The following is an 18,882-nucleotide window of genomic DNA, read 5'->3' as shown; positions in this document are numbered from 1 at the left end:
AGTGCTATACGTACATGATCTATATTGGATTTGCTAACACTAAAAAGTTATTTTCATTTCCTTGAAATTTTTCAATAGTCCTCTTGTGAAAAATCCCATAAATAAACAATATTTAACATATGAAAGGAAAAGAAACACACTGACTTTTAAACATTCAGCCTAGCTCAGAATTAGTAACTTGGCAAAAACATCTGATACCAATATTCTTCCAATTTTCTTAGAGCTGGCCCAAATCTGACACTTACTGTCTTAGATCTTCACTGAAAAAAGCATGGAATCCTCTAACAACTGTACTGTACAAACTCTGCTCTGCCTCAGATTTTGAAGAGCTTATTAGTATATATAGACAGTAATTATAACCAGATATTCCACCATATTTTGAACTAACTTACTGGCAAATGATCTAAACTACTAAGTTTAGAAAACTTAACTCTAAGATGAAAGTATTTCTCATGGAGTTATAACAAGCATGAATTCACACCTGATATGTGAGTCTGACTGCTCTCAAGTTCAGGCTGACACAGTTTGAGCACAGACTCCTGAAATGTGAGCTGCTGCTGGAAGTAGGACAAGAGATCTGCCATCTTGCTATCATCGTCATTATCTTCCATGCTGAAAAAAGAGGGAAGTGAATAAAAAAAAAAAAAGGCCTGTCTACAAGCACAAAGCTTAGAAACTGATTTTTTTCATAGTACTTTCAAATCTGCTTTAGAAAGTCATCAAAAAGCAAACTGTGAAAAGTTTATCTTTATCATGCCTCAGAAAAAGGTGTCATGACAAGTCATCCCAAGAAAAAAAACTTTCATAATTTTAATTTCCACCCAGAAAGAGTTAGAACTTTTGAGGACAAGTATTGAGATTTAATTAGTTTTATTGTAGAGATTTCATGAGTTAGTGAAAAAGGTATTTAAAATGATTTTAAAACTCTTAAAGTCTTTTAATTTTCCATAATTCATTCTAATTGGATAAAAATCAAATATACAGATGTCATTTGAGGTACTCACTACCAAGGGTATTCTAATAGTGCCTTACTGTAATTTTAAAAATCTTAGCAGGATCCCTAAATTACTGACCAATATAAACAAATATGTAGTAATAAGAGTTCTAGGAAAATATCTATCCTTTCATTTTTGTTGAAATTAATCTTAAAAACAAAGACTAACAAAAAAGCTTAGATGAGAATGAAGTTAGAAAACTAGGAAGGGCTTAATACAATATAAGAAAGGGCAAGCATGGGCAAGGCTAGATGAACTCAATGTTTACTAACATTTTACAGAGGGCAAAAACCAGCAAAGAGACTTTTAGGATTTATCAGATCTGATATGAAAAAACAACTGTACACTTAAAGAGTTTTCACAGCATTGTATTAAAGGATGGGATAGAGAAGAAATGTTTCTTTAATGTTTTGATCAAATTATTTTAACAGCACCTAGGAGCTATTTATAAAACTGGCTAAAAGCTGGGTCTAAGTGACTCGATGCAAATTTAAAGGTTTAGAATAGCTCAAAAGATTTGCTTTGAATATCAACTACCTCACACTGCTGAATATAATTTAGTGAACAATATTAATAAACAAAAAGTTCAAACATGGAATGTTATTCAAAGCTTAAGCACTAATGATGTAAGTTTAAAACCCTGGCAATAAGCATGTTATCAATAAAGTTAATTATTAAATTATTTCATAATTATTACTTAATAACATCTAATATAAACATAGAAATGTAATGTCTCACTGCCAAAACTTTATTTTTGTATGTCTTGCTCATTTTAAATATCACATTCCCTCTTGGGGACAGAATCCTTCTCCTCTATTATAAGCAAAACTGAGCTTTTGGAGATAGAGTGCTTATATCAAAACAATTTTATAATTTCCTTACAAATAACCTCAAGAGCATTGGCTTAAAAATACATTCTCCTGACCTTTGTCCATATGAAACTATCAATGCCATTTCATGACGTCAATGCAAGCAGCATCTATCCAAACCAACATGGTTTCTTTTAGGGATGCTTGTATCCTATACCCGTGCTTTTTAACAATTGCGCCACAAATAAACCGTAATAAGTCTTAATAACACTCTACCTACATACCTTGAAAGAATAAAGTATTGTTATAGTTCATCATTTTCCTAACACTATGCAGTCTTTTGAAAAAAAAGTAGTTTCAAACATAAAGGAAAGAAAGGCTAGTGTGATGAAACCCCATGTACTCGTCGCCCAATTTCAACCACTACATTTTGTCAACTTCAATAGTTTTAACTTTAAATAGGCTCCAGAAAGTTGAAAAGTGTCTATTAATTTCTACTCGTTTCAATAATCACTGCTTTTATTTAAAAAGTCACCTCTGTCACTTAATCTTTGTTGTATCTGTTTAGAATATGCATTTCTACATTTTAATCTTAAAAATTCTCCTAACTAAAATTTTCTATAGCTTTATAAACAAGTCTTTACACTGAAGACCACATAACTTAACAAAAGGAGCACCGTCTTCTAAAATGAAGAACCAACAGGGCAAAGACACTTAACTTAAACAACTATGTATTACTGTCTATCAAATTATATACGCACTAGCTGTTTCCAACGCCATCACCATCTGGAGACCGGGTATAAGTAATCTTGAACTCTATATCAGGTACAAGCTGCATAGCCCTACGATAAAACTTGATGGCTAAAAGAAGAAATAAAGCTAAATTAGCTATGGCCACACATTTTGTCATTTCCTTTGATTACCCTTAACTGTGGTTTAATTTGGTAACATTCTTTACAGTCAAATTCCCTTTTTCTACACGCAACAAGAGTTCAGTGAACAAACTTATTTCCAAATCAACTACTCATAATCTCTTTTTTTTTTTTTTTTAAAGAGGCACGTATTTTATTCATTTATTTATTTATTTGTTTGTTTTTGTTTTTATACATGCACTGGGTACAGTCAGAAGCACGGGAGGGTGAGAGAATTCACCAGAGCCAGAGCGGGGAGCAGAGCAGGCAGAAGGACCGAAGTACACTGCTGAGGGGAGCAGCGGGCGGCAGGAGAGGTCTGCGCGCCATGTGGGACCCTCCTCCGGTGGCCGGGGAGCAGCCGGGGATCGAACCGGCGCCACAGAGGCCGGGGGCAGCTTCACAACCCAGCGCTCAACCGCTGCGCCACCGGGGAGGCCCTCATAATCTCTTTTCTCAAGGTAGAAGCTTAAGATGTTGTACTTGACTCTTTTAGTCCTTCCCATCTTTTGCCTCACCCTCTTATGTGCTGGCAGGAGCGATCTCATGGGGTAGTTTTCTTCAGGCCTTGAAAATGCAATTGTTATAGTCCCAACAAAAACACTTATTTTAAGGAGTCATTTCTTTTGAGAATGCAGAGTTGAATAAAATCAATTGTTTCCTACTTAGTGGAATAAAGACAAGAATTTCTCAGAATTTATCCTTCAAATTCAACTTCCTTTAACCAAGCTGCCTCTTATTTTGCTATACAACTCTGAAAACCTTTTTTTCTTTTTTAATTTCCTGGCCAGTTGGTTTAGAACTATAATATTTAATAATCTCTCACACAGAGCTGTACCAATAGAACTGCAGAGGCCAGTTAATTCTTTTCCCCTAAGATGAAGATTAGTCACTTCAATACACTCTGCCATGCTTTATTACTCAGTGAATTATAATATACTAAAGACTAATATACTGAAGACTAGAGGGATTTGCTTATTTGGGTCATTTTAATATTTTGGAGTAAAAATACCACTAAAGAAACTTGCAAATAAATACAGCAATTCTGAAAGTGTTATTTTGGGGGTATTTTCAAATGATTAAAGCACAAGCATTTTTCCCATGCCCCAATTATTAGCTTTACTATCACAAAAGGAAAGCATAACTACAAACAGCCCCACTACTTTGGTTATTTATGCAAATCTACTAGGTGAATAAAAGGGACAAAGCTGAGGGTATTCTTTTTAGTAAAATATAAATTATAATTTAGAAAATATATGTATCTTGTACTCAGCCTATCCTTTATATTTCCCTCCTATGAAGTAATTTTCACTTATAAAAGGAACATATCTTATTTCTAAATAACAATATTTTTAAGACTTTACTAATAAAGAATAAATAGTAAAACCTAACTGTAGAAAAAGGTTATTTTACTCATCCTATGATGATGTTTCCTAGCAATATTTTTTTGAAAGACATAAAATTATACAAAGATATTTTTTTCTAATTTTTAAAAAAGCAACTTCAAATATTGGGAGATTGATGTTCTATACCAAATATATTCTAATATAAAAAAATGGATCAATAACAAAGAACTGTTATTCAGCAATGTTATGAGAATATAATCTCAGGATGAGTTTTTACCTTCATAAAGAGCTCCATTCTGTTCTTCTTCTACTGCTTTTAGAAAAAGTTCTCGAGCCTATAAAAATAAACAATAAAAAACAATTTTTGAAAACCTGTATTAAAAATGAGTACGAATAGTGAAATCATCTTAACAAATGGTGCTGGGACAGCTGGACATCCAATAGGCAAAAAACAATGAGCCTCAACCTAAACTTAACATCTTACATAAAAATTAACTAGAGAATGAATCATAGACTTAATGTAAATCACAGACCTAAAAGTAAAACTTTTAGGAAAAAAAATCTTGGAGACTGAGGACTAGCCAAAAAATTATTGAATCAGATACCAAAAACACAACCCATAAAAGGAAAACTTGATAAACTGGATTCATCAAAATGAAAAACTTTTGCTCTGTGAAATACCTTTAGAGAAATGAAAAGACAAGCTACAAACTGAAAGTTTTTACATGTCACATATTCAATAAAGGACTAGTATTTAGAATACACAGAACTCTTAAAACTCAACTGTGAAAACATAGACAAACATATCTCAGAAAGGATATAAAGATGGAAAATGGCACAGATAAAGACATTGTGTTATCCCTGGGAAAACACAAAGTGAAATTACAATGAAGTAACACTAGATACCTATTTGGAATGTTTAAAATTAAAAGGTAGTAATAACATCAGATGCTGATGAGAATGCAGAGACATTGAGTCACTCATACATGGCTGAAGGGAACATTGGTGGTACAGATACTCTGGAAAGCAGTTTGAGAGTTACTCTGAACTGAACATACATCCCAGCACATGCACTCTTAGGCATTTATCTTAGAGAAATGAAAACTTATGTTCATGCAAAAAACTGCATGTAAATAGTCATAGTAGGTTACTCATAATAGCCAAACCAAGAAACAACCTAAATGTCCTTCAACTTGTGAATAATTTTTGAAATGGGGTTCAAATTCATCAAAAGGATATAACTTATTAATATTTATGCATCTAACACAAGGGCACTTGGTTATATAAAGGACTATTAAACATCCAAAACAAAATATTGATAAAAATACAATGATTGTGAGAGACCTCAACACACCACTGACATGAAGGGATAGATCATTTAGGCAGAAAATTAAAGAAATAAATGCCTTACATGAAGAGTTAGGCCAGATGGATCTAATGGACAGTTTTCCATCCCCAAAGAAATAAATATACTTTCTTCTTAAGTATAAGAATAGATCATATACTGGGACACAAAAAATGTCTCAGAAAATACATGAAAATAGAAATTTTACCAAGCATATTCACAAATTACAATAGATAAAGCTAAGTATTAACCATAAAAAGAATCTTCAAATAAACCAAAACATGTGGAGACTAAACACATGTTTGACACAAAATTGACGAGCTCTTAGTTAGACTTATGAAGAAAAAAGGAGAGAAAACCCAAATAAAATCAGAAATGAAAGAGATGACATTACAACAGATGCTGCCGAAATAAAGTCATGGCCATGCAATGGAAAAAGGAAAGCTTCTTTAACAAACGGTGCTGGGAAACATGAAAAGCCATAGGCAAAAAAATGAAACTAGATCCATACTTAACTCCATACACAAAAATTAATTCAAAATGGATTAAAGATCTGAATATCAAAACCAAAACCATAAAAAGAAACATTAAAAAAAACACAGGGAACATACTACAGGAGATTCACCCTGAAGATGTATTTGGGAACTCATTCCAATGGCTAGTAAAAATGAAACCAAAAAGAAACAAGTGGGACTACATCAAACTAAAACTTTTTTGTACCTCAAAAGAAACAATCACCAAAACAAACAAACAAAAAGGAAACCTACAAAATGGAAACAGATTTGCAAATCACCCATCTGACAAGAGGCCAGTTTCCAAAACATACAAAGCCATCATATGGATCCAACAAGAAAAGAGACAACCCTATCAAAAAAATGGGCAAAAGACCAAAACAGACATTTTTCTAAAAATATTCAGACTATAATTGTCCAACATCACTTATTGTAAAGGAAATGCATATCACAACCACAATGAGGTATATCACCTCAACCTTGTGAAAATAGCTCATGTCGAAAAGAATGAAAACAAATGTTGGCAAGGATGTGTTGAAAAACAACTCTCATCCACTGCTGGCGGGAATGCATGTTGGTGCTATCTCTATGGAAAATGATATGAAGATGTCTTAAGAAAATAAACATGGAAATTCCTTATATTCAGCAATACCTCTAGTAGGTTATTTATCCTAAAAATATGAAAACTAATATGAAGAGATTTATGTAGTCGTATGTTCTTAGTAGCAATGTCTACAAAATGCCAAGTCATGGAACCAACCCAAGTGCCCATCAATAGAACAATGATAAAAAAAATTGTGAACAATATACTCTATCAAACACTACACAGCTATTTAAAAAGATGAAGTAGTGTTTCGTGGGACAAAATGGAATGACCTCACAGTGATTATGTTAAATGAAATTAAGTCAGAAATCGAAAGGCAGATAATGGACGATTTCGCTTATTTGTGAGATATAACCAACAATAATACACGGACAAAACAGAGCAAATCTTGGACTTAGTAAAAAAAATTTAATGGTTACCAGAAAGAAGGGGGAAAGGGAGACATAATGGGGCACTGGCATGATAATGCAGGCTGACTGGAACATGTACATATGGTGGAGTAAAAAAATGTAACCTTAAAATTAAAATTAAAAAAAAAATTAAGGAGGGCCTCCCCGGTGGTGCAGCGGTTGAGCGCTGGGTTGCGAAGCTGCCCGCAGCCTCTGCAGCGCCGGTTCAATCCCCAGCTGCTCCCCGGCCACCGGAGGAGGGTCCCATATGGCGCGCAGACCTCTCCTGCCGCCCGCTGCTCCCCTCAGCAGTGTACTTCGGTCCTTCTGCCTGCTCTGCTCCCCTCTCTGGCTCTGGTGAATTCTCTCACCCTCCTGTGCTTCTGACTGTACCCAGTGCTTGTATAAATAAATAAAAAAAAAAGAAAAGAAAAAAGAAAAAAGAACTATTTTTAAAAATAAAAAAAAAAAATTAAGGAAATGTTTTTTAAAAAAATTGTTATTTAGCACACCATAAACACTACTGAGCAATAAAAAGGAGCAAACTATTAATACACAATTTGGATAGACCTCAAAGGAATTATGCTAACTCAAAAGGTTACATACTATATAAGTTCAGAAATACAACACTTTTGGAATATCAAAATTACAGAAACAGATTAGTAGTTGCCAGTGAACTGTGAGAGGATATAACTATAAAGGTATACAGGAAGAGGGAGCCTTGTGGTGAAAAATATAGATCTTAACTGTGGTGGTGGTTACATGAAGCTACTACACATGCTATTCAATTGCATAGAATGTTATAAACTTATGCACATAAAAGCGTTGTTGAGTTTGAGGACTGTGAATAAGCTCTGTGGAGTGTATCAATGTCTAGTTCCAAGTTTTGGATAGCACACTACAGCTATGCAGGTTGTCACCACAGAAGGAGCATGTGTGAAGGTTGCACAGGACTTCCCTGTATCTGTGACTCTGTAATTGTTTCAATATAAAAATTAAGACAAAATGAACATGGAAAGTTTTAGTTATCATGGATAATGTAAATTATTAAACAGCAAATTATTTGTGAACAAAAACTGGGATCTAACGGTGTAAAGTTGATGGCCTCTACAGAAGTGGAGAAAAATGAAAAGCGCATTGGTGTACTGTGTCTACTTCACGTGAATAGCAGCAAAGAGGTGAACAATCAGATAGCAGGCACAATTTTTCAGTATAAATACTTTCAAAATTTTCCAGAATAAGGAAGTGATTGATACATCATTTTTAATTTGTTCAGTGCAAATGTAACAAAATACTACATTAAATCTTTGGAAAGGTGTTAACATTTGAAGAACGTTTTTTCCCTTTTGGGCTTCTGTTAATAAATTCAGAGGCATCAATCTTTTAGTGAATCTCACGGTCATATAAATTACCAATACAGTTCCTACAGAAAGTTTTTCCTACAAGAAAGAAGACAATAAGGAGTTATGGTATCATCCAAAACCATTAGTAGTAGTGAGGGATAACTGAACTGATAAACTTGTCAAATTTTTTTCCACATGAAGAAAAATTTTATAGTATAACTTATGTCCTCATGTCACCAGAATAGTTATAATCATTACTTATGTCAGTGAAATTTATGTGTTTCCCCTCCCCTCCTAAAAGTTATTTAGTACAATGTCCATAATACTTAACTTTTCTTCTTTTGCTACTTCTTGCTTTCCTTTGGTGTCTGCTGCTTTCAGCAAAGAGCCTCTTGCTGCTCTGGAAGGTCGAGTATCTAAATTGCTAGAGCTTACACCTGGGCCAAGTTCAAACATCCACTGAGCTCGGAACATCTGGAGTTGTGCCTATAGGGAGAAAAATATATTAGGACTTATCAAGGAAGAGCAGTTCACTCTTGAAACAATGTGTCACTAGCCTAACATAAATTTTCATAATTTAAATATATTTAAGACTAGAAAACACTCTTTAAATCACTAAATTGACACTCATTAAGCACATATTACCTAATTTTTTGTTTAAAACTTTAAAGAAATTCACCTAAGTTTGTACAGGAAAAATCTAATGGTATTGAAAACCAAATTTTAATTTGAACTGAAAATATAAGCCATTACTTAGGGACTGAACTTAGACACTTTGAAACATTTCTTTATTCAGTATATAACATATAGCAATGTTAAAGAGCGAGGCTAAAAAAAAATCGGTGAGCCCAAAGTCTTTCTGTTAGTAACCATTCTTAAAAAAAGGTTTAAAAAAGAAATTTTTGTTCCTAATACATATCATGTGAAAATTTTTAGATATAGACAAAGTGAAGTCCACTGTGTGGTGGACCAGGCTGTACTGCCCAGATGCCCTGCAGGAATAAAGTACCAATGACCCCAGCTATTGAAAAGTGCTACCAAAAACCATCTTGCTTAAGCCCTTTTGGATATTGTCTCAGCAAGTTCATGACCCCTTCTGAGGAGATCCAATGATCAATGGACCAGATCAATGACTGATAAAGGCCTATCTCTGAAAGGTTATTCCATCCTCAGCACCTGCCCAGGATTGGGTAAGGCAATCCATTGAGACAGCACAGCAGTTAAATTTTTTTCCATGCCCATTCCAAATTCCCTTCCTTCTACAAGTATCGGTCCCACAAACACTCCCTAATAAACCTCCTTCAAAGTAATCTCTACCTAACAGTCACCTTTCCAGGGAACCCAACCTGAGAGGCCCTTTTTGCCCAAGAAGGTTACTGTCACTAGGACTGTATACATTATTCCTGGCTTTTTTAAAAAAGGAATCTATAAAATACGTTAACTTTAAAAAAATATTTTTCTCAATATTCTGCGTGCATTGCTTTGTCTCCAACCTTTCTGCTAACACATAACACAAACCTCTGACCTAAAGAGTCTTTAGCAGCACTCCCAATAGCTACTTGAGGATGCACTCCAAACAAATAAGTATTTATTGTGATCCAATTGCTAGACTGCCCTCCAAAAAGTTGCAGCTATTTATACTTTCATGTATAATACATGAGAGTTCTCCTAGTCTGGACAGCAATGGGTATTATTCACCAATCTAATTGGTTAAAAAAAAAAAAAAGCATCTCATTGTAGATTTATTTAATTTGTATATTTTAAACTATGAATGAGACTAATTATCTCTCCAAATAGCCATTTATATTTTCTTTTCCATTAGTTGTCCATTCATATTTTTTTATCCTGTGTTTCTTTTACCGATTTGTAAGAATGTTCTATATACTGAGACTATCAATCCTCTGCCTGTTTGTGATAAACAGTTTTTCCAGCTGATTATTTCCCTAGATTTATATTTTTTGCTCTATATAGGTTTTAAACTCTTAGGTGGTCAAATTTATCATTTATTTATTTATTTTTGTGAGACCCTCGCCGGTGGCCGGGGATCGAGCTGGCGCTACAGAGGCTACAGGCAGCCTTGCAACCCAGCGCTCAACCGCTGTGCCACCAGGGGAAGCCCAAATTTATCAACTTTTTTCTTTAAATATACTGAGTCACACTTGAGCCTTGGTTTCAATATTTTAAATCCACAAATAGATTTACAAAGCAGCAATTATTGATCTTTTTTAACAGAAAAAGATATTCAATGCAAAATAAGCACTTGCAAATTTTCACAATAATGACCAACTTCTGTTTATGCATGGAAAACAATGGAATAAGAATTAAATATACAACTGAAGAAACCTGCCTGCAGATCTGTTTCAGCAGTACTTTCTTTTTTTTCATCATCTCCTGCTCTGACAGTATCAGAATGACAATCTTCCTCAGCTTCTGCCTGAGGGGAAAGAAAAAACAAACAATCAGGAATATGCAAACATCATTTTCCCTTTGTAATCTATTATACATCTTCTATTCAGTTACATGCCCAATGAAATACATAATTGCTTCTCCTTCTGTATCTTCTTCATAGCTAAGTTTAGTTATTCCAGTAGATAAAATTTGATCCTTTAATTTTTTAGCACTATATGACAAATATCTTTACTGGTAGTTGTTTGGTAGATGGTTAGAGAGAACAACTTTGCTTTAGAAAACAGGACCATATAGTCCTATATAAATGTTCCTTCTTTTACACAACTGGCATGTTAATATCCAAATATAATTTTTGTTTGCTTATTAACATTTTAGATGCTGGGAAAGCTCATTAAAAATGTTATAGGGCAGCCCCGATATTGAACGGGAAGCCTGTATGGAATTAGCTTTAGGACATCCTTTTCCCCCTAACAAAAATATTTAATAGTGAATGTTTTTGTAAAGTAATGCCTTCTATTTTTATATGTTTTATACATCCAGATTTTTTATATACTGGATTTGAATAAAGCTGATTAAAATTACTGTGTATGGCTTGGGGCTTAAAAGAGGTCTCAGGTCGGATTACTTCCATTTTATTTATTTTCAATAATTGTTTGCTAAATTAAACTGAACTCCACCTTCCAGTGAAAATCAAAGTGCTGCTTCAGGTCAGTCGGTTAGTTAATGTATTTATTAGCAAATGGAACTTACTCAACACTTAGGGTGTTCAATCCTACATGTGGCAATCAGGGAAATGATGTTGAAGGTTAGAAACAAAAATATCAAAAATTACTTAATTTTATTTGTTCCAAAGACAGTAAGTGTTACAATTGCAAATTTTACTAATAATTTGTTTCCAGGAAGGACAAAAACATCTGTATTAACTACAATTTTTTAACACGTTACCCAGTTATACTTGCATTACTTTATAGCTCAGCATCAATAAGCCTTGCTTTCTATCTTATCTCTGGTAACCAGGCTCAAAACATAAGTTCCTTGAGAAAGAGACAACCCCACAGTCAGAGGTGAGCTGAAATCCCACACAAACCAGGCCCACCACTGGCTACCGGTTGGAGCCCAGAGGGAGATCCAGCCCCCAGCGCAGACCGAGGGCACAGGGAAGTACCTCCAGATGCGCCATATTAAGACAAGGAACTCTGCCTCTGGGCCTCACCAAAGCTGTGTGGAACTGAGAAAGGGCTGACCCCACAGTCAGAGTCCAGCTGAAATCCCTGCACAAGCCAGGCCCCGCCACTGGCTGCCAGATGGAACCCAGTGGGTGATCCAGCCACCACCATGGCAGACCAAGGGCACAGGGAAGTGCCTCCCAGCAGCGCTATATCTAAGACAGGGAGCCTTGCATCTGGACCTCACCAAAACTGTGTGGAACTGAGAAAGGGCTGTCCCCACAGTCAGAGGTGAGCTGAAAGCCCACACAAGCCAGGCCCTGCGACTGGCTGCTGACTGGCTGCCAGCTGGAGCCCAGAGGGGGATCCAGCCGAGCAGGAAGTGCCTCCCAGACAAAGCATCCTTAAGACTGGGAGTTTTGAGTCCGGACCTCACCAAAACTGTGTGGAACTGAGAAAGGGCTATCCCCAGAGTCAGCGGGAAGCCGAAAAGCGTGCACAAGCCAGGCCCCATGTCTGGTCCTGAGTAGGAACGGAACCCAGAAGGGGATCCAGCAATTAGGTGCCCAGGTGTGATCCAGCCACCGCCAGGGCAGTCTGAGGGACCTCAAAACCCAAAGTATAAGTTCCTTTAAGACTTGAACTAGATAGTATATGGTGAAGTGCTTGACACTACGTAAAAGCTAAGCCAGTGAAGAAACAATTTAAGAAAAGCCATGTGCCGAATGAATTTCCAGAAAACTAGAAAACTGAAGGATGAATGCACTGTCAAAAATAAATACATATTATGAGTTGCTTTAAGCTGAGAACTTTTCCAACTGAGCACATCACTAATAGGAAAATACATTATAAAGGATTCTGAATTTAGAGATCTCACTGAGAAGTATATTTCTCTACTTCTCAAATAAGAGTCCGCTTTATTATTGCAAACTCTAAGTACAACTAATGGAAGGAGACTTGCGTTCCCTAGGGTATCCTTTCAATAATTCAGCCTTTTATCTCTTGCCTGGGTATCATTCTAAAATGACTTCATTTCCAGAGCTTCCCCTGCTCTCTCCAGTTCTGTGCTCTTGCATATACTGCTTGCTCTCCTTCTGGAATGACTTCTCCCTTACTAGCTACTTCCACTCATCATCTAAGATTCCGGTATCATCCCAGTGGGAAGCATTTTCTGATCACTTGATTTACCTCTTTTGCTTTCCATAATACTTGTGCCTGCATCTCACCACTTAAGACTTAAATTGAAATTATATTTGTCTCCCTCAGTAATTAGTGCCCAACACACTCTTGATTCATAGTAAAAGCCTGTCCAGGCCACAGCTATCTTATCTATAAAGAATGCTGATTCTGATGGCCTTTGAGTTCCCTTTTCATAAGCAACATTCTGCAATTAAAAGTTGACCTTTTGTAGCTAACAGGTAATATTATACCAGGGTCTATCACTATGACAAGTTCATAATAGGTCCTCAGAAAAATAATAAACTGGTTGAGTTAACAAATAAAACAACGTATAGATCCATAATGCACATCTTAAGATGAGGAAAGGAACAGGAAACCTATAATACAGCATCTTTCTTCTCCCCTGCGCTTTTGTGTCACAATACAGTTCTACTCCATCATTACTTTGATTTTGACAGTATGGTAACAAAAACAAAAAACTATCCAATTGGGCGTTTTATTACTACATTTTGTCAACTCATATACCACTTGAAATAAGTAGGTACTAAGCTGTCACCCTATGATTTTCACCTTTTTCATTTTTTAATTTTTTACACTATATTTGACCTGTGTCATCACCTGTGACTTGAGTAGCTAGCATGTTCACTTGAGTTGCTCATGTTTTCATCATTTTATTCCTTTTTCACACTTGGGGGTCCGGAATACAAAAAGTTAAGTATTTAATCCTGGTCAGAGAACTACTGAAAGTTTAGGGGTATAGTCAAGCTTTCTTTCCTCAGATTTTTTTTTTTCCCACCTCTATCTGTCCTCCAGATTCACTTAATAAACTTAACCAGCCAGCCATCAATTTATTCAATAAACATGTGTGTCAACTATGAGCTAATTACTTCGGCAACCTTTCACCCTTGATTCAGTCAACACTCGACAGAAATTTGTTTCTCAGCTGCCCAATTTACTAGAAGCCAAAGAAAGGCAGCGCTGGACAGAGACTACATATTCCAGCATGCAAGAGTCCCATGGAATTTGCGTTGTCAAATTTTGGAGCTTAGCTCAGACTCCGCATTTGGGGCGCACTGACGCCGCTCTCACGCGGTGAAGTGAGTCAGTCCATCCAATCCCAGGCCACCAGGACTGCTTGCCAACATCCACCCCGGGGCACGGACGCGTCACGGGGCAGGTGCGTCCTACACCACAACTCCTGAAAGGGCCAGAACAGCCTCTCGCTGGGTGCGGCTTTGCAAAGGAGAAGCAATCAACAAGTGTCTCCTCTTGCCTAAGTCCCCTCCGATTTCAGATGCTGCGTCGGCTCACTGCCTTGGAAAAAGCCCTTGCAAGGGAGGGGTCCTCAGGTGGCCGCGGAGGGGCATTTTTCTCTCCGCTGTCCGGCAAATCAGCTCTCCTCACCTCGAATCCCGGCTGAGGGAAGGGGCGTTCTGCAGGACGGAACCCCGGGGAGCACTCAAGGATCGGGGCCCCATAACGGGCGGCGGCCGTGCGGCTCCCACTCCTCCCAGTCTCGCCTTCTCGCAGCTCCTCCCAGGCCCGGTCCCTCCGGCACAGCGCACCCCCAGATCCCACGGCTCCCCCAGCCCCCGCACGTTACCATGCTGGCTGGGCGGCCGGCCGCCGCGAGAGGCTCTCCGCGCCCCCTCTGCACCGTCCCCACGAGGAGGTGTGCTGGGTGTCCGGGTGTCTACTCCTGCCAGTCCGCCGCGGCTGGGCTTAGCAGAGTTCTCGGTCGGAGAAGCGCACCAGGCAGCGGCAGTAACTGCGGGCCCGGCGTACGGCAGCCATCTTCACGGGGCAGGGGGCCAGATCGGGACGCGCAGGAGCAGCGGCCGGGGACTCGCGTCGCGGAAGGGCGCCCGCTGCCAGCCGAAACGAGGACTAAGCGAGCGCGGGAGCGTCAACCCCACTGGAGACCCGGGACGCCGCGGCGGAGCTGCCTCCTCTGCTGCGGAACCTGCGGCGGCGCACGGAGCATGCGCAGTGCCGCCGCCGCCCGCCGGCCCCGCGCAGCTCCCCGGCCCCGGCGCGCCGCCGCGGGGAGGGCCGAGTGGGCGTGGGCCTGCTCCGGGCGCGGGGCGCGCCGCCGGTTTGCCGAACCCGGAGCCCGGCCCACGTTTTTGCCTCACTTAAGGGAACTTGAACAAGAGTTACCTCAGAAAATGAGCTCAGATTTAGGGTTGAGAGCCTGAGGCAAGCATGGAACTTGGTACTCGGGACTGTCGCTTAACGGTCTGCGGTGACGGGCTAAAGTACAGGGCCAGGAATATAGGGGAACAGTGAAACCCCCTTAGAGTCATAGGGTACTGGAACACTAAATTTTTTTAAGCATGGGCGTGAAGGTTGATGGGTGTAGGAGAGTAACCGACGGAAGGAAAACTCAGCCGACGCAATGGACGTCTCATTACAAAACCCGTCATTCAACTGGGACGGACAGCGAAGCCCGGACCCGGAAGCACGATCCCGGCGCCCCAGCCCCCCGCGGAGCATCATGGGATTTGTAGTCGGCTGTTCCGTATTGAGCGCCGGAACTCAGCATTAGGTCCTTGCCCCACCTCTTAAAGCCCAAGCACTTTCTTTCTTTTTCGTAGAAGAAACACTTATTTACCAGGAGATATTTTACTTTTCACACTTTAAATTATTTTAAATACAAGCTCTCGCATGTCTTGTAAAATCCTTCAGTCTGACAGCCTTTTCATTTATACTTAACGAGTTTCTAAAGTTTCTTCTAGGTGCTTGGAGCTAACAGTCATTAGGATCCAAAGACGACTTTCAAATGAGTGAATCCAGAATTTGTGTTTATTATTGAAGAAGTGAAAAAATAGCTAACAGTTTTAATATTGCAGGTCCCTGCAACACTTAAAAAGATTTTAATAGCAAATATCCCCAAATTTTAATGCAAATGCGTTTCCCTTTTATTATTTACTATTGCATATTATGTTCTATTCATTTATTATTAATGTGATATTTATCCCCTCTATTAATTTTTAATTCCATATTCAAAATTGAACTTTAAATATTGGTGATCATAGAATTTAGATTCATTATTTTTATTCTGGAGATACTACAAATGCAGTATATTGTCTGAAATATTAGGCAAAAGAAAGGATGGTGGGGGAATATGAGGGAATGGTCCCAAATGGCATTTGTTAATATTAGAGTTTGCCCTTCTGGTGGGCGTGTTTTGATTTTTCTTTTTTCTAATGGGTGTATTTGCACCCTAAATCAGCTACTTATAAAAAGTACCTTAATGTTTAATAGAGGTCATTCAATTGCTTTTAGTTTTTAAGGGAGACTGTAAGGCTAGGTCTTTCAAAGATGATTTTTCTCCCAAGACTTATTTTCCCCAACATTCACATAACTTTTGTTATAGTATGTTGTTATACTTGTTCTATTTTATTGTTATTAATCTCTTACTGTGCCTAATTCATAAAATAACCATTATCATAGGTATATAGGTATGCATGTAAAGGAAACAGCATAGTTTCAGTATTATCTAAGAATTTAAGTATTCACTGTGGGTCTTTGTACTGTCCCTGATGGACAAAGGGGGAGCTACTGTGTTATCACTTTGAACCAGTTACTGGGGGGCTGTTCTATTTATTGTAGCATGTTTATCAACATTTCTTATCGCTAGATGCCAGTAGCAGATGCCACCCCTGTCTCCCATTTGTGACAACCAAATAAAGGTCTTTCAGACCCAATGGCTTCTTTAAAACTAGGGTTTTAAATTTAAGTCCAGGGCCTCCCCAGTGGCGCAGCGGTTGAGCGCTGGGTTGCGAAGCTGCCCGCGGCCTCTGCAGCGCCGGTTCGATCCCCGGCTTCTCCCCGGCCACCAGAGGAGGGTCCCATATGGCGCTCAGACCTCTCCTGCCGCCCGCTGCTCCCCTCAGCAGTGTATGTCAGTCCTTCTGCCTGCGCTGCTCCCCGCTCTGGCTCTGGTGAATTCTCTCACCCTCCCTAGCTTCTGACTGTACCCAGTGCATGTATAAACAAACAAATAAATAAATAAAATAAATAAATAATGCATGCCTCTTAAAAAAAAAAAATTTAAGTCCAGGGGGAAAATTAAATGTAAAGATTTGTAACAGAGCAAAATGATAAATGTTACTTTTGCATACGAAAGTTTGTCAATGAAGAATGGGACCTTGAAATGCTTTCAGAACAAGTTTTATTTACCAGGTTGAATGTTAATTTAATACATCCCTCTCAACACAGATGGTTTCTCTTCTAGCAAAAAACAATAAAGCTTAGTAAAATAATAACTATTTGTAATAGTAAATTGAACATAGTAAATTAAATTTGTTCAATTAAATTGAAATAGTAAATAGTAAATTAAAACATCATTATGTTTTACAGTTACTAATTTCCTATTTTAGTTAAGTATCCACTGGCCCTCTTTATAGGGTTATATTATTACATCATATTATATTTATAGGGTTATAATTTTCCCAAGGCCAGACTACTGACCTAAGCTATTTACTAGTCGTGTGCCACTGATTGCCAGGTAAACTGGAATGGACAACTGAGTTTGACTAAAAATATCAAAACTCCCTCGTCTTCCTGTCTTTTTGTTATGACTTTCAATTTTCATTTGCCATATGTTTTGGGTATTAAGTAGGTAAACACAAAGGTAGATAAATATACACATGCCAAGTGACCAGATAACTCTTTCCCATTTGAGACAGGAAGTCTAAGGAAATTTGACTGTTTTATATTTTGTAGGTTTCTTTAGAAGACCAGAGATCCCTGTAGCCAGCAGACCAAGAGAGAGAGAGAGATTTGGGCCTTTTATAGATTATTTTAGGAAAAAACATTGTCTTCAGTACTTGCAATATAAAAAAAAAAAAATAGTGAGAAAATTAACATGTTGATGAGCTGGAAAATTTAAACTCAGAGTAGGCCCCACAAGGCATTAAAGGGTTATTGCTTTATTAATGAATGTGCTACTTAGGACAAAATGGTTTCCATTAGCTCTCTAATCCCAGAAACCTTTCTAAAAATATCTTCCAGGTGATTCTGATGCTTTCAGCTACCTTGAAAACCATTGATTTAGGGGGCAATTACATAAATTTAAATTGAGGACCTGGTAGCAGTTTCATTTTTTCAAAACTCTCCAGAACTTGTCTCTATATAGATGATGTAAGGTAACATCTACAATATCATTTATCACACAGATGGGTGTGTTTAAGATGTGGTTATGTATTAGATTTCATGGAGCTAGTTAGCAGCACAGTATCTCATCGGTTTCCCGCCTAAGAAATAATTTCTCCAACTAAAGTTGTTCATATACGCACTCGTAAAATTCAAATGAACGCTAACAGTCAGTTGCATTTTTATCTTAAGTATTTTTATTGTGTTATCTATACAACACGATTTGCTACCTTAATCATTTTTGAGAGTACAATTCAGTGGTTTGATTTCCTTCGCAGGTTCGTGCTACCTCAGTAACATTTCTTAAAATCAGGAAAATGTTTTCATCGTGATTACGGCTAGTGAAATTGCCTTATCACGTGCATCCACGGCCTCCATGTCTAACTCTTGATTCCTAGTGCAGCCGATCTGTAGTAAGGAGCTGGCGGGCGCATTCTTGGTCAGCTCGCCGCGGGGAGCCCAGGGCACAGTCCCGGCCCCGGGCGGAGAGGACCGAGCTCAGCCGCTGGGCGCCCCCGGGCGGCCTGCGCGCGGTGCAGGGACGCGCAGAGCCAGCGAGGGGAGCTGCAGGGTAACTTTTCCCAGGGAAAGCGGCCGGTCGTCCCCACTAGCAGCCTCCCTGCCTTTTGTTTGTTTTCCTGCCGGAGGCTGGAGAGCGGCCGGGTTCTTTCCGCTGTACCATGCGCCGTGCGGCCCGAGCGACACGCCGGTCCT

General features: G+C 38.5%; 2 protein-coding genes across 3 annotated transcripts in view; both read right to left on the bottom strand.

Annotated features, from left to right (window-relative positions):
• The window catches only part of FBXO9 (F-box protein 9), a 30,242-nt gene extending 15,017 nt beyond the window's left edge, over positions 1-15,225 (bottom strand). Inside the window, exons 1-6 of one of the 2 annotated variants that reach the window (XM_054698868.1) lie at positions 15,169-15,225; positions 10,602-10,688; positions 8,587-8,740; positions 4,339-4,398; positions 2,566-2,665; positions 482-612 (exon numbers count right to left, since the gene is read on the bottom strand). In XM_054698868.1, the coding sequence (XP_054554843.1) occupies positions 482-612; positions 2,566-2,665; positions 4,339-4,398; positions 8,587-8,728 (433 nt within the window). In that variant the 5' untranslated portion in view covers positions 8,729-8,740; positions 10,602-10,688; positions 15,169-15,225. Of the gene's footprint in view, positions 1-481; positions 613-2,565; positions 2,666-4,338; positions 4,399-8,586; positions 8,741-10,601; positions 10,689-14,611; positions 14,696-15,168 lie in introns of those variants that run through there. The other variant, XM_054698867.1, reaches the window with a different exon arrangement.
• Positions 14,719-14,971, bottom strand: LOC129146468 (uncharacterized). The gene has a single exon (XM_054698869.1). It carries the CDS (start codon positions 14,800-14,802, stop codon positions 14,731-14,733), a length of 72 nt encoding a protein of 23 aa, XP_054554844.1. The 5' UTR covers positions 14,803-14,971; the 3' UTR covers positions 14,719-14,730.
• Positions 15,226-18,882: the final 3,657 nt, after the last annotated feature.

Source organism: Talpa occidentalis, unplaced genomic scaffold (assembly GCF_014898055.3).
Source record: "Talpa occidentalis isolate TD23 unplaced genomic scaffold, MPIMG_talOcc4v2.1 talOcc4.2, whole genome shotgun sequence".
NCBI classification, from domain to species: domain Eukaryota; kingdom Metazoa; phylum Chordata; class Mammalia; order Eulipotyphla; family Talpidae; genus Talpa; species Talpa occidentalis.
This window is presented reverse-complemented; position numbering and strand designations above follow the sequence as displayed.